This window comes from Dipodomys spectabilis, unplaced genomic scaffold (assembly GCF_019054845.1).
Source record: "Dipodomys spectabilis isolate Male_0828 unplaced genomic scaffold, ASM1905484v1 ptg000102l, whole genome shotgun sequence".
In the NCBI taxonomy this organism is placed as follows: Eukaryota; Metazoa; Chordata; class Mammalia; order Rodentia; family Heteromyidae; genus Dipodomys; species Dipodomys spectabilis.
Genome location: NW_024870779.1, coordinates 4,762,501 through 4,778,255, shown reverse-complemented (window position 1 = coordinate 4,778,255; position 15,755 = coordinate 4,762,501). Strand labels below are relative to the sequence as shown.

The 15,755-nt window shown below is 47.0% G+C and overlaps 1 protein-coding gene across 1 annotated transcript in view; it reads left to right on the top strand.

The window, feature by feature from the left end:
- The first annotated feature begins 5,218 nt into the window (after nt 1-5,218).
- Nucleotides 5,219-15,755, top strand: part of Ddx43 (DEAD-box helicase 43) — a 50,867-nt gene continuing 40,330 nt past the window's right edge. Inside the window, exon 1 of the mRNA XM_042687108.1 lies at nt 5,219-5,468. Within this exon, the coding sequence (XP_042543042.1) occupies nt 5,219-5,468 (250 nt within the window). The remainder of the gene's footprint in view (nt 5,469-15,755) is intronic.

Below are 15,755 nucleotides of genomic sequence, written 5' to 3'. Positions count from 1 at the left end.
CCTTCCCAGCCCTCCACCATTTCTTAATCACAAAAGGTTTAGTGTCACAGATGCGGAAGGAATAGGTTTTGCTCTGTTTTGTGAAAAGTACAGAAATGTTCATTTTCCTGGAATTTCCACTTCAGCTGTGCCTCACGCCTCTCACCCTGGAGAAAGTAGAATCCATATCATTACTTGCTGATCGATAGCCCAAGCACAAGGAAATAGCTGGTCTCATTTTTTTTTTATTGTGAAAATACCGTATAAAGGGGTTACAATTATATGGGCAAGATAATGAGTACTGGCCTCATTTTTAAAAACAAAACAAAGAGGAAAACTTTAGTTTCAAAAAAGAAATGAAAAAGGCCTTTATTCTTAGAACAATTTTAGTTTCCCTGCAAAACCTGGTAGAAAGTTCAAAGGTTTTCACTTCAGCTGTTTTCTCCACCAACAAACATGAACAGTACTCCCACCCTCTCTATCACTTCTTACCCAAGCTGTCCACATGCTACAGCGGCTGAATCATCTTGATGGAACACTGTTTTTGTGGTGTGCTGGCACTGGGGCTTCAATTCAGGATGTCCCATTCTTGCTTGGCTTGTTTTACTCAAGACTGAAACACTACCATTTGAGCCATACTTTATTACATTATTACTGAAAAATGTATACTTTACATTAGAGGACATTTTCTGAATAAGGGTAATTCTGCTGAATTAGAATGTATCAGAAAGTATAGTAAGTCTGCTTTATTCCTGGATTTATTATAATTTGTTTTGCCAGTCCTGGAGCTTGAACTCAGGGCCTGGGCAGTGTATCTAAGCTTCTTTTGCCAAGGCTAGCACTCTACCACTTGACCCACAGCGCCAATTCTGGCTTTTTCTGTTTACGTGGTACTGAGGAATTGAACCCAGGGCTTCATGCATGCAAGCACTCTGCCACTTAGCCACATTCCCAGGCCTATAATTTTTGACTAAGTATAAAATAATACCAGTGGAGCACACTGGACATTGATGAAAGTAGAGATGGGAGGGAAGGAATGGGATAGAATGAGGGAACAGATGACACTGTGTGAAAGGAAATGTACTTATTACCTGACATATGAAAATGTAACCGCACTGCATAGCACCTCTAAAACAACAGCATTAAGAACAAAATAAACTTCAAAAATAAAAGTTAAAAATTGCCTGGCTCCAGTGATTCACCCATGTAATCCTTCCTGTTGAGGGGACTGAGATCTGAAGATTGCGGTTCAAAACCAGACCAGGCAAGAAAGCCTGTGAGACTCTTCAACTTACTACCAAAAAAAAGTAAGAAGTGGAGCTGTGGCTCAAGTGGTAAAGCACTAGTTTTGAGCAAAAGAAGTTCAGGGACAGTGTCCAGGCCCTGAGTTCAAGCCCCAAGACTGGCACCAAAAAAAAAAAAAAAAAAAGTCAAGAAATGTCTTTTTTATTTTTTTCTGCTTATGTGGTGCTGAGGAATCGAACCCAGGGCCTCAGGCATGCAAGGCAAGCACTCTACCATTGAGCCAACTTCTCAGCCCTCAAGAAATATCTTAAAGACAAAAGAAATTAAATTCCCATGCACATTAGGGCTTAGGCCGTCGCACTCATTCTTGCAATCCTAGCTACTGTAGAATCTGAGACCTGGAGGATCAACTTTTCAAGCCAGCCTAGATAGAAAGTTCTAAGCAACTCCATTTCCAATCAACTACAAAAACAATAACAAAAACAAAACAAAAAACTGATTCAGGCATGGCTCAAATGGTAGATTGCCAACCATAAGCAAGCAAGCTGAGTGAGATTGAAGCCAAGTTCAAAGCCTTGTACTAACAAAGTATAAATAAATAATTCCCATGCACATATACCACTACTTAACTGAGATTGACAAGCTCTCAGTCAGTGCTGAATTATTGCCAACCAACTGTGTTTAAATCATTCTGTGATCTGCTATTTCCCTGCCCTTCGTTTTCAAAAACTTTGCCTCCAAAAAAAGCAAATGGTATCCGACAAGTAAGAATATGTTTAATGAAGCCATAAAGTAAGTATTGTAAGTGTCCACTAGGTTTGATGGATAATGGAATTGAGATTTGTTGAGACAAGTCCAAAAGCTGTGATCTAATCAAAGCAGGGTCAGTAAACCTGGTTTGTAACCCTGATTCAGTTTATTTCTTTAGTTCCAAATCTATGAAGCATGCAGACTAGTGTATGTGATGCACTGAACAATGTCTCTAAAATCAGTGATTTTTGTTGTGTTAGTTTTTGGTTGTTCGTGGGGCTTGAACTCTGGGCCTAAGCTCTGTCCCTGAGCTCTTCAGCGTTATCACTTGAACCACAGCACCACTTCCAGTTTTCTGGTGGTTAATTGGAGATAAAGAGTTTCACAGACTTTCCTGCCCTGGCTGCCTTTGAAACGTGATACTCAGATCTCAGCTTTCTAAGTAGCTAGTGTTACAGGTGTGAGCCACTGGTGCCAGGCTAAACTTTTTGATTTGTTGAAAGGATACATGTCTTTCATATCTTTAGAAGCACCATGATGTAGAGAAAGGAACCAAGCATGAACATGACAGTGCAGAGCTCAATACATCCTGAGCATCTGCAGGTTTTCCTCAAAGGCAAACCTGAAGATACCAAAGGTCTATAGTATTCTGCTTATCTTTTCTGGAATAGAATCTCTCTGAGGCCAGCATTACCTCAATACCAAAGACATTACCAAAGAAGAAAACTACAGAATAGTACCCGTCATGAGCAGATGTAAGCTATATTCTAGCAAATCAAATACAGCAAAAATCCGTCCTAAGGATTTGAGAATGGAAATTACAGACATAACTTTTCTTATGTTTTTATATACTCCCTAGGTGCTACAATTTATTCATATTTCTTTAGAGATGATTGAATTAAGGAGTTACTATAAACGGGGCACCAATGGCTATCCCTTGTAATCCTAGCTACTCAGGAAGCTGAGATCTGAGGATCCCCAGTTTGAAGCTAGCCAGGACAGAATCCAAGCAACTCTTATCTCCAATTAATCACTAAAGTCAGAGTTAGAGCTGTGGCTCAGGTGGTAGAGTGCCAGCATGAGTGAAAAAGCTAAGGGACAGTGCCTAGGTCTTAAATTCAAGCCCTAGTACTGGTATACACCATAGTGCTGAAGGCCTGACTCAGCAGTAGGGCATCTGCCTGGGAAACATGAGAACCTACTTTCTTCTTCTTTTTTTTTTTTTTTGGTCGGTCGTGGGGCTTGAACTCTGGGCTCGGGTGCTGTCCCTGCGCTCTTCAGCTCAAGGTGAGCGCTCTACCACTTGAGCCACAGCACCACTTCCAGTTTTCTAGTGGTTTATTGGAGATAAGAGTCTCACCAGCTTTCCTGCCCCAGCTGGCTTTGAACCTTGATCCTCAGATTTAAGCCTCCTAAGTAGCTAGGATTACAGGCATGAGCCACTGGCACAAGGCTTGAGAACCTACCTTCAAAGCATAGTACTCACCCAACCAAAAAAGAAAGAAAGAAAAGAAAATTACTACAGTTAATTGGATGCAACTTAACTCATTCTACCTAAGATGGACCAGGTGTTGAATTTTTTTTTCAATCCCTGATTATAACCTAGTATTGTAAGTGTCCACTAGGTTTGATGGATAATGGAATTGAGATTTGTTGAGACAAGTCCAAAAGCTGTGATCTAATCAAAGCAGGGTCAGTAAACCTGGTTTGTAACCCTGATTCAGTTTATTTCTTTAGTTCCAAATCTATGAAGCATGCAGACTAGTATATGTGATGCACTGAACAATGTCTCTAAAATCAGTGATTTTTGTTGTGTTAGTACAGGGGCTTTGAACTCATGTCCTCATACCACCATAGTTTGGCATTTTTCCTCAAGGTTGGTGCTCTGCTACTTGAGCCACAACTCCATTTCTGACTTTTTTCTGGTTAAGTGAAAATAAGAGTCTCAGAGACATTCCTACCTGGGCTGGCTTCTAACTGAGGTTCTCAGATGTCAGCCTCCTGAGTAGCCGGAATTACAGGTGTGAGCCACTGGCACCCAAAAACTAGCCAGTGATTTTCTTTTTTTTTGGGGGGGGGGGTCCAGTCGTGGGGCCTAAACTCTGGGCCTGGGCACTGTCCCTCAGCTCTTCAGCTCAATAGCCAGTGATTTTCAAGCTGTTTATCACTTAACAGATGTTGTGGCTTAAGAGCATTTTAAACACTAAAATAGGCATAGATATATCAAAATACTTGCTCAAGTAGCCTGGGGGAATACTTTCTTCAACCTTTAGTTTCAAGGTACTTTGGTTTGTTTTTTTTTTCTTTTTGTGGTGGTGGTGGTGGTGGTGTGTGTGTGTTTGCCAGTCCTGAGACTTGATCTCAGGGCCTAGGCACTGTCCTTGAGGTTTTTTGGGTGGCTAATTGGAGATGAGAGTCTCGCAGAAGCCGGGCACCAGTGGCTCACCTCTAATCCTAGCTACCCAGGAGGCTGAGATCTGAGGATCACAATTTGAAGCTGCCAGGGCAGAAAAGCCCATGAGACTCTTACTTCCAATAAACTACTCAGAAAAAGCCGGAAGTGGGTCTGTGACTCAAGTGGTAGAGCACTAGCATTGAGCACAAAGAGGCTCGGGGACAGAGCCCAGGCCCTGAGTTCATGCCCCAGGATTTGCGGGGGGTGGGGGTGTGTGTGTGTGAACGTTTCACAGACTTTGCTGCCCGGGCTGGCTTCAAACTGTGATCCTCCATTCTCAGCCTCCTAAGTAGCTAGGATAACAGGCGAGGGCCACCAGAGCCCGCCCTTGTTTCAAGTTTCTTGGTGCGCCGATTGAGTTATGTAGGAAATGTGGGTATGTAGGAAATGTGGGTACGGTCCTTGAGGCATGGTTCGAAGCGTTTTCGACGCTCTGACGTGGAGGGGAGCGCAGGTGCTCTGGTAATTAAGTAGCACGAAGACAAAGCTGGCGCTGGAAGACTCCGTGTCTACAAAAGGAAGCCAACTTGTACCTAAACACTAGTTCAAGACACGCCCCCCCACAGGTAAGAGAGCGGATTGGCCAATCCGGGAGGGGCCCGCCCACAATGCTCGTGAGCCAATGGCTGCGCAGCAAGAGCAGGGCGGGGCGCGGTGAGGCTCGCGCGGGCTCCTAAAGTAGCGGCTGCGTGGATGCCCTGGCACAGGGTTTCTACGACGGCCGACGGGGCGGGCGGGCTCAGAGCCCCACGGAAACTACGGGGCACTCGCGGGATCTTTCTCAGAACCATGTCCAGACAATCGGCAGGAGCCAACGCCCCCCGCTGGGTCGTTGCTTCCCGCCGGAGCTCCGCAGGGTACCGAGCTCAGGAGCAGCGGCCGGCGGGGGAGCCCAGTAGAAGAGGTCGCGGAGGAAGTCGGGGCAGGCGAGGTGGAGAGTGGAGGGAGCCTTCCGGGCCCCCGGAAGCCGGGTCCGCCGGCCGTCGGGAACCGCCGCTCTGCTTCCGACTGAAGAACGACCTGGTGGGCGTCGTGATCGGTGAGGCGGGGAGGCGGGGGCGGGGGCCGATCGCGGGCGGACGCGGGGAGCCCTGGGGCGGGGAGGCTCGGCGAGGTGCCGCCTCCTCACCTGCTCAGGCTCCAGGCGCCTTTTGTTTTGAGGAGAGCACCGAGAAATCCGCGGGATTTAGTGGGGAGCTGCTCGGAACATCTGCCGTGCCTCGCACTGAGTTCGACTTTACTCGCGATCATTGATCTGCTGGAGAATGGCATGCTGTTCTATGTTAACTTACAAATCCATTTAAAAAACATTTTTAAATGATTACAATGACTGGGCATAAATTACAACACTTTGCTCTTAAGGTATTAGTGTTCACTTTTTTCCTTTTGTGATGGTACAGGTGGGGCTTGAACTCAAGGCTTCATTCTCTTGTTTGGAGGCTGATTCTATACCATTTAAACCACACTTCCACCTCCAGAATTTTGCTGGTTACTTGGAGATAAGATTCTCTTTAGGTTTGTCTGCCCAGGCTTTCTTTGAACTCAGATCTCATCCTCCCAAATAGGTATTTTTGCAGCTCTGAGTCACCCTCGACTGGGTTAGAGTTAATAACTCTGGGGGGGGGGGGTGTGTGCCTGCCTGTTACTGGAGCTTGAACTCAAGGCCTAGGCACTGTCCCTTAGCTTTTTCGCTCAAGGCTAGCCCTCCACCACTTGTGCCATGGCTCTACTTCCTGCTTTTAGGTGGCTAATTGGGGGATATGAGTCTGACAGACCTTTCTGCCTGGGCTGGCTTCTAATCGGGGTTCTCGGATCTCACCCTCCTGAGCAGGTAGGATTATAGAAGTGAGCTTGAACTCAGGGCCTGGGTGCTGTCTTTTGGTTTTTGTTGCACCCTACCATTTGAGCCACAGCTCTACGTCTAGCTTTTTGGAGATAAGAGTCTCAAGGGCTTTCCTGCCTTGGCTGGCTTTTGAACCAAGATCTCAGATCTCAGCCTCCTGAGTAGTAAAGATTACAGGTATGACCTTACCTATTTTTAAGCCTGTGGTACAATAGTCATGATGAACACAATGTTCTGCTACAGAACTCCCAAGACTTAAAACTATACCAGAACTAAGCAGTGGCAGCTCATGCCTGCAATTCTAGCTAATGGGGGCTGGCTTTGCTTCCTGATCCTCAGATGGGACCCTTCTTAGTAGCTAGGATTACAGGCATGAACCACTGGACCCCACTTGTTCATACTACTAGTATGAATACAACACAACTATTTGTTTGACTCCCTGCTTTGAATTCTTTTTTTTTTTTTTTTTTTTGTCGGCTGTGGGGCTTGAACTCTGGGCTTGGGCGCTGTCCCTCAGCTCTTCAGCTCAAGGTGAGTGCTCTACCACTTGAGCTACAGCGCCACTTCCGGTTTTCTGGTAGTTTATTGGAGATAGGAGTCTCACCATCTCTCCTGCCCTGGCTGGCTTTGAACCGTGATCCTCAGATCTCAGCCTCCTGAGTAGCTAGGATTACAGGCGTGAGCCACCAGCGCCCGGCTTCTGCTTTGAATTCTTTTGAATGATTCTTTTGGATGCTTTTAAGTTTTTTGAACCCAGAAGTAGGACTGGTGAATTCTGTGACCATTTGTTGTTGTTGTTACTGTTTTTAAAGAATTCCATACTATATGACATAGCAGTAGGGACATGATATAACCAGTAGGTTATACTGACTTACAGTCACATAGATTTCAGTTTCTCCAATCTACATCTGTGAAGACTCAGGATCTATGTTGAGGGGGCAGAATGATGCAGGCTCCAGCCTCAGGATTATCTGAGGACTGTGTTTGGGATTAGGAAAGCTCTTGGAACGCCAGGCTAGAGAGGGAAAATATTCTCTCTCCCTATCTCAAAACACATGTCACAGACTCCTGGGAGCTGAGGAAGTAGCTCTTCTGCTTGCTTAAGCATAGATGAACAACTGGTCAAGCATTTTCCTGAGATTGGAGAAGTGGTTTGAGCTTGCTTTAAAATAGTTTAGATAATAATATACCTAGACATTGTCTCATAGGTCAAGCAAAAATGTATCTGTGGAAATTTTTTGTGTGAATGTCTTCTGACCAAATGTTGGCAAAGATTATGTTTGCTTGTCTTTAAATACCCACTAACAATAAAGCACAGCATGCATGGCAATTGCTATTTGCACGCTGCATCCCCTGTGTCCTGGTGATTTTGTGACCCTTACTCAAGGACCCCAACACACTAGATGTTGACACATATCAATAAAAAAAATTTTTTTAATAGTGGCCATAGAGCATAGAGCTCTCAGTGATAGTGTTTGCTTACCATTGCAAGCCCCTGATTTCAAATCTCAAATTAGAATGGGCAAACTCACTAGGCACTGGTGACTCAGGCCTGTAATCCTAGCTACTCAGGAGACTAAGATCTGAGAATCAAGATTCAAAGCCCAGGCAGGAAGGTCCATGAGACTCTTATCTCCAATTAACCACCAAAAAAAAAAAAAGCCAGAAGTGGAGCAGTGGCTCAAGTGATCGAGCAATAGCCTTGAGCACCAAAGTGCCTAGGCCCTGAGTTCAAGCCCCAGGACTGTTGGGTCTTCGTCCGTCCAGGTAAGTGCGGCCCGTTCCCTAGCCTCCCTCAGCCCAGGAGACAATCAGACACAGCGGGGAGCCAAATCCAGCAGGTAGAAAAACTCGTTTATTAACAGAGAGCAGCCCCTTTTAAAGACAACAAGGGTGGGTGGTATGGTAAGGGAGGAAGAGGAACCAATCACTGTCAAGGTCACACCCTATCATTCACCTGAGCCCTCACGGGCTGGTTAGGCACTGATCAGAAGATCAATTGGGGTCTGCCCACTCAACCCCTCCCAGAGCCATCTTGGCTGGCCATGTGCTCTCCAGTAAATTAGGCTCTGCCCACTCAACCCCCTCCCAGCGCCATCTTTGCTGCCCATGTGCTCCACAGATTCCCCCTTTTATTTTTGTTTTAATGGCAGACCCACCTAGCACAGTAATAAACATCAGTCCCACCACAGTTAGAAATGTCCGAAGCAGTTCAACTAATTCCTGGGCACCTGGTGTCTTTTAAGTACGCCAGTTCCTTGTATGTGCCTTTAAGCTAGCACAGGAGTCAAGATGACCTTTGAGCTTTACTGTCAGCTCCCAATTGCTCCCAACATCATCTCCCCCCCCCCCCCCGCCCCCCCGTCTTTGCTTAAAGAAGCGAACCCGCCTGTCTTAGGTTGGGTGGATCGCCTTGTCTGCCTTACCCGTCATCGGGAACTTCTTCAGAGCGAAGCTGAAGGCCCTGTCTTAGGTTGGTCAGACTGACACCCCCTCTTACCCGTCTCTGGCTGCGATTCCTCTCTGGGGGGAAAATTCATTCATTTGGAGCTTGATAACTGGCTGGCTAAGCTCATATTGCAAGGAAGGCATAGAAAAAACCATCAGCAAAAGCATTACCAGGCCAGGAAATGTTACTAGTCCTTTAACCTTAGTGAAGGATGGGATAGCAGTCTTTGCCACTTCAGAGTCCAGAGGTGGGGATTGTTCTAATCCAGCTATTTGCCTGTGGGGTTGGACAAAATCTAAGCTGAAAGCATAACAAAAGGTGGTTGTTTAACAATAAAAGAACAATTAAAGCAGGTAACATTAAAATAATTAACTCCTACAAAAATATTAAACAGTCCATAGGGTGGTGATCAAAATGAAGGTCAGGCCACCAGCTCGAAGGGACAGCTTCTCTTGTGGTGCTCCTGACGATTTCTGCATTGCCAGCATTGATCACCGCCCAGGTCACCCGTTGAGGTTGAGGTTGATGCAGGTTCCGTAGGGCCGTTCACAGGATTCGGAGTCAGGACAGCCAACAGCTGGAGTGTCACCATCTGCAATTGTTAGAGAACACAAGAGCTTCTCAAGGGCTGGTTGCCCTTGGGGATGGTTAATAATTGTCTTTCTGGCTTTTGTCTTTGGTTAGCTTATTCTTGGGCATCCTCCTGTATAGAGGAAATGGGTAAAAACTTAAGGTTCCTGGCAGGGATCCAAATGGGAGCAGACTCCCCTATGGGGAAAACGCATCCAAATCCCCTGCCCATAGTAACTAGGGGGTCAGGTCCTCTCCATTGTTGTGTCAGGGGGTCCTTCCACCTGACTCTCACTTGGGGCTTAGGGTTTAGTTGTCCCCAGTGCTTCTGAAATCTGGATTCAGTTGCCCCTTTTGAAAAATTTAAGATGTTAATGGTAAACAAAGCTATCTGTAACTGTACATGGGGGCTAATTCCCATTTTTTGTTTTAATAATTGCTCTTTAAGACATTGATGATTTCTTTCTATAATTGCTTGGCCTTGGGGATTATAGGGAATTCCTGTAGTATGATTAATATGCCATTTGTCAAAAAACTCTAACATTGCTTTGCTAACAAAACAGGGTCCATTATCGGTTTTAACTTGTGCTGGTAGACCCAAGGTAGCAAAGCATTGAAGAAAATGTGCTTGTGAATGTTTAGTTCTTTCTCCAGTATGTGCTGTGGCCCAGCATGCTCCTGAGTAGGTATCTATAGAGACAAAGATATATTTAAACTTACCAAAGGCCGGGAAATGGGTAACATCCGTTTGCCAGAGGACGTTGGGTTTAAGGCCTCTGGGATTTACCCCCGGGGGTTGTAACGGGGGTAATTTTAAGAAAGGCTGGCATGTTTTACAGGTATGTACTATCCTTTTGAGGTCCTTTACAGGAATCTGAGGAAATCTATGCTGAAGACCTCTCCAATTAATATGGGTTAAATCATGCAAACAGGTAGCCTCTTGTAATGTTAATGCTTGTGGGCCAGTAGCTAACTGGTCCGCCCACTTATTGCCTAGGGAGAAAAACCCAGGAAGATTTGAATGCCCTCTCAAATGCTGAATATGAATAGGGGCTCCCCGCCCTTCTAATAGGCCCTTAAGGGTAACCATAAGGGGGGAAATAGGGTTTTTATCCAGCTTAATATGTGCCTGGGGAATATGAGGGAGCAAGTTAATCATATATAGGCTATCAGCATACAAATTAAAGGGTTTTTGAATGTCCTGAAGAGCCATAATTACGGCCAGCATTTCCTTATATTGTGCTGACCCTTGACAAGGTTGAAATCTTTGTTGGCTCGGGGTCTTTTGTTGTTCCTCAAGGGCTGCATATGCAGAGCCCGCTTTACCTCCGTCAGTAAAAACATGGAGGGCGCCAGGAATAGGCGTAGGAGAAAATAGGGATGGTATTTTGAGGGGAAGTCGCCATAACATGACAGTCCATTTGGATGGCCCATAATGGCAGTCAGTTTGGCCTAGAAACCCCTCCAAGGAGAGAGCAAGACGAGCATTGGCTCGAGTGAGCCACTCAACGTCTGCCATCCGAAAAGGAAAAACAATGGAGTGAGGGTCGAGGCCATAATGCCTTTGGGCTTGAGTCCTTCCCTTCACAATAGCATCTGCAAGTTGGTCTGCTTGAGAGTACACCCGAGGTGTGCCCCCCAGGGGAGTGTGAACCCACTCTAATGGCTCCCCATTTTGAGTTAAAACTGCAGATATTAATGTGACCCCTGCAAACAACCAAAGGGAAATGGGCTCACTAATAGAATACCTCTTTAGGGAAACTTCGTCCAGGGCTTTTTGGAACTGCAAAAATATTGCCCTATGGCTGTCTGTAATTGTAATAACTTCTTGTGGCATCCTGTCTTTTAGCAGGGCAAATAAGGGCACAAGACTATCTTTAGGGACAGAAACCCATGGCAACAGCCAATTGATTTCCCCTAAAAGACTCTGAAGTTGGGTTAAGGTTAGAGAGGCTGGAATATCCAGCAAAGGCTTAAGGGGGCTGGCCTGAGTCAAGGTAAGGTGGGTCCCGAGCACCTTAAAAGGAGCTACCTTTTGAATTTTATTAAGGGCTATGGTAAAACCCCCCTTTTTTAGTATGTCGAGGACCTGGGCCAGAAGGCCCTCCAGGCAGCTTGGGTCTCGGTGCCCCAGAATTATATCATCCATGTAGGCATAGGCAAGGGAGGTATCTGAACCCAGCACAGGCCCTAAAAGTGTGGCCAAGTATTGTTGGCAGAAGGCAGGGCTATTGGCCATACCCTGTGGCAGCACCGTCCATTCAAACCTCCGGTCAGGCTGGGAGAAATTAAGAGAAGGTATAGAGAAAGCAAACTTCTCGCAGTCATCTGGATGCAGAGGGATAGAAAAAAAACAATCTTTTCTGAAGGTATGTTCCTACTAGCTCCATCCTTTCATTTACCTTCCGTAGATCTTGGAGCATCCGCCAAGCCCCAGAGGCTTTTTGAATAACAAATACGGGTGTGTTCCAAGGATTTATAGAAGGGCGGATATGCCCGAGGCTTATCTGTTCCTCCACCAGAAGGTGGAGGTCTTCAAGTTTAGGTTTGGTCAATGGCCACTGCTCCACCCAGATTGGGCTTCCTGGCTTCCACCTAATGGGAGGTACTTGGGGGGCAGTGGCCTTTAGGATTGGGGGTGCACCCGAGCGGGTCCCCTATGTTCTTCTCTGTAATTATGAAAGTTAAAAAAATCCCCTTCCTTAACTCCCTCTAGATCCTGTTTAAGCCTTTGTGCTTCTTCCCCATCCAGGATATCATCATATGATGCTCGATGGTCTGTAGTGACCACGGCATCCATTTGTCTTAGCATATCTTGCCCTAGTAAATTGGCAGTGAGGTTCTTTGCCACTAAAGGGCGTATCCTTCCCTGTTCTCCATCTGGGCTAGTCCATGTCATAAGGGCAACCGTTTCTTTGGTATGGGAGTTGCCCCCTACCCCCAATATCGGGGGCCCAGGTGTAAGCTTCCAGTCCAAGGGCACTTCCTCCTCCCTGAGTATGGTTTGGTCTGCCCCGGTGTCAATTAAGCAGTGAAACCTCTTTCTGCCTATGAGAATACTCATTTTAAGGCGGAGTCTGTCCACCAGGGGGACGGTCCAATGGACCTGGGTCGCCCTGCCACAAGGCTGCCTGGGCCTCACAGCAGAGGGGGTTCCTCCTTGAGTTAAAGGGGCTAGAGGATGCCCCTCCCCAAGTTTAAAGACTTCCCATCTAAATCAAACTTGTATCCCTCCCTGCCCCTGGGGCAGGGTATAGGGGGCGGTTTGCCCACGGGCCAGTTGGCAGGGGATTGTTGTAAACAATCCCTCTTAAAGTGCCCCTCCTGCCCCCATTTAAAACAAGTCCCTCTCCCTGATGGCCTTGGGGTTCCTTGGCCCTGGGCTGCCAGCGCCTGAGTAATGGCCTCAGTCATTGTAGATGCCTGAGCCTGTAAAGCTAAAGCTAGTGATTGGGACTGGTGCTGTTGCGTTCCCACATCCTGTGAGGCCACCACCCATCTGCTCAGGGAACTCTCTCTCAATCCCGTGCAGGCCATGCGGTGGTCTGCATTCCCTTCCCAGACCAGCAGCTTTACAAACTGATCTCGGAGGTTCCCTGTCGGCAGCTTGAGGTGAACACTCTGTTGGACTCGGTCTATGAAATCAGGTCGAGGCTCACCCAGTTTTTGTCTCACTTCTGCCATGGAGGACTCAGTAGGCCCATCATCTAGTTTGTACCACACGGCAAGTCCTGCCTGCCTCACCTGGTCACAGTACGGGCCAGGTATTGCGGCCTGTTGGATGCCGGTGGAGTACCCTTCCCCCTTCCCTGCTAGCATGGCATAAGTAATAGGTTTTGCTGGTTGAGCCTGCCGGTTACTCTCCGCTTGCACTCTGCATTCCTCCTTAAAGAAAGCACACCATTTAATAAACTGAGAACTAGTGGTCTGGGCCCAGGGAGAGTTTGGGCCATCCTCCGCCACCGCCTTGCGGAGCTCTTTAAGATCCTTAGCTTCCCATGGATACCATTCCAAGGGCCTGTTAGCCCCTGATGCCACATTGACCGGATACGCTTGGGGAAGCGAATCCTGTGGCCGAGAGTCTGGGCTCTTGGGTGGCCCTTCCTTTCCAGAGCTCTTGGGTGGCCCTTCCTTTCCAGAGGAGGTCTCCGAGTAGGTTACTTCCTCAGCCCTTGGTCCCTCCATGTGGTAGGGGTCTGGGCTTTGCAAGTCCCTCTCGCAGGTCTCGTAGGGCGCCGTACCTCCCGTCCAATCAGGGGAATAGGGAGGGGGCCTAGGACCGTCCGGGGCACCTGAGTAGCTGCCTCCGCCCCTGCATGCACAGATAGTGCGTTCCCGGTTGAATTTGACCTTTTCCTTTTCCTTTTTACTTCCCAAGTCCTCCTGTACTCCTTCTAGGCCTAATGTTGCCTCCTCCTCCTTCTTCTGTGATATAGCATTACCCATATTTAGGGTTTCACTTACCCCGAGAGACCGCTTAGCCTCGGCCGGTATCTTTTCCTTTCGTGCCCCACGTTGGGCGCCAGATGTTGGGTCTTCGTCCGTCCCACGAAAGACGGACGGGGTCCGAGGAAAGGTAAGTGCGGCGCTCGCCCGTTCCCTAGCCTCCCTCAGCCCAGGAGACAATCAGACACAGCGGGGAGCCAAATCCAGCAGGTAGAAAAACTCGTTTATTAACAGAGAGCAGCCCCTTTTAAAGACAACAAGGGTGGGTGGTATGGTAAGGGAGGAAGAGAACCAATCACTGTCAAGGTCACACCCTATCATTCACCTGAGCCCTCACGGGCTGGTTAGGCACTGATCAGAAGATCAATTGGGGTCTGCCCACTCAACCCCTCCCAGAGCCATCTTGGCTGGCCATGTGCTCTCCAGTAAATTAGGCTCTGCCCACTCAACCCCCTCCCAGCGCCATCTTTGCTGCCCATGTGCTCCACACAGGACCAGCACAAAAATGGGGAAAGAGATCCTGCTGGATGCATGTAGCTTACACCTGTAATCCTAGCTAGTTGAGAGGCTGAGATGTAAACATCATGGTTCAAAGCATCAAGGGCCGAAAAGTCCAGGAGACTCTTTATCTCCTATTTACCAGCAAAAAGACAAAAATGGAGGTGTGGTTCATGTGTAGAATGCTAGACTTAAACAAGAAACTCAAGGGTTGAGAGGCCCTGAGCTCAAGTTCCAGTACTGGAACAAAAGAAAGAATGGGTATCCTAACAGGAATGAGGCAGTCTTTTACTGTAGTTTCTATATGCATTTACCTGATTAGTGATGTTGAACATGGTATAGACTTGCTGACCATTTGTGTATCATTGGAGATATATCTATTCTGTGTATTCAAGTCTTTTACTGTTTTCCTTTTCTTGTTTTTCTTTTTCTTATAAAGTTGAGGATAGTATCCAAGAACTCAGGTGTTTTAAGTATTTGCTCTATCACTGAACCCTACTCTAGTCCCCATAGCCTTTAGTGTGTGTGTCATACTGAGAATTGAACCAGGATCTCAAAGGCAGAGTACCATAAATAAACAAACAAGAAAAAAGGAGAGGATGAGGAAGAGAGAGGGGGAGAGGAGAGGACTAAAAACAGAAGTAGAAGAGGGGATGATGGTGCTGGGAAGGCGGATCAGTGGTAGAGTGCTTGCCTTGCATGCATGAGGCCCTGGGTTCGATTCCTCAGTAACATATAAACAGAAAAAGCCGGAAGTGGTGCTGTGGCTCAAGTGGTAGAGTGCTAGCCTTGAGCTGAAGAGCTGAGGGACAATGCCCAGGCCCAGAGTTCAAGCCCCACAACCGACCAAAAAATAAAGAAGAGGGAATGAGGCTTTGCCCAGGTTTGCCTCAAACCTATATTTTCCTGCCTCTCTTTTCAAGTAGCTGGGATTATAGACATGTTCCATTATACTTGACTTTGCCCTTTTTTTTTTCTGGTCAGTTGTGGGGCTTGAACTCAGGGCCTAAGCACTATCTCTGAGCTCTTTTTGCTCAAGGCGAGCACTCTACCACTTTGAGCCACACCACGTCCAGATTTTTTTTTTTTTTTTTTTTGCTGGTCATGGGCCTAAACTCTAAACCTAGGTGCTGTCCCTCAGCTCTTTGGCTCAAGTTTAGCACTCTACCACTTGAGCCACAGCACCACTTCTGGCTTTTTCTGCTTATGTGGTCCTGAGGAATCAAACACAGGGCCTTGTGCACGTGAAGCAAGCACTCTACCACTGAGCCATCTTCCCAGCCCCCTCTTCCAGTTTTTTGATGGTTCATTGCAGAGCAGAGTCTCACAGACTTTCCTGCCTGGGATGGCTTCAAACCATGATCCTCAGATCTCAGCCTCTTGAGTAGCTAGAATTACAGGTGTGAGCCACTTGGCACCCAACCTTTAGTTTTAGGGTTTTTTTTTTTATCGTAACAATGTTGTACAGAGGGGTTACAGTAACATGAGTAAGGTAATGAGTACATTTCCTATCGAATATT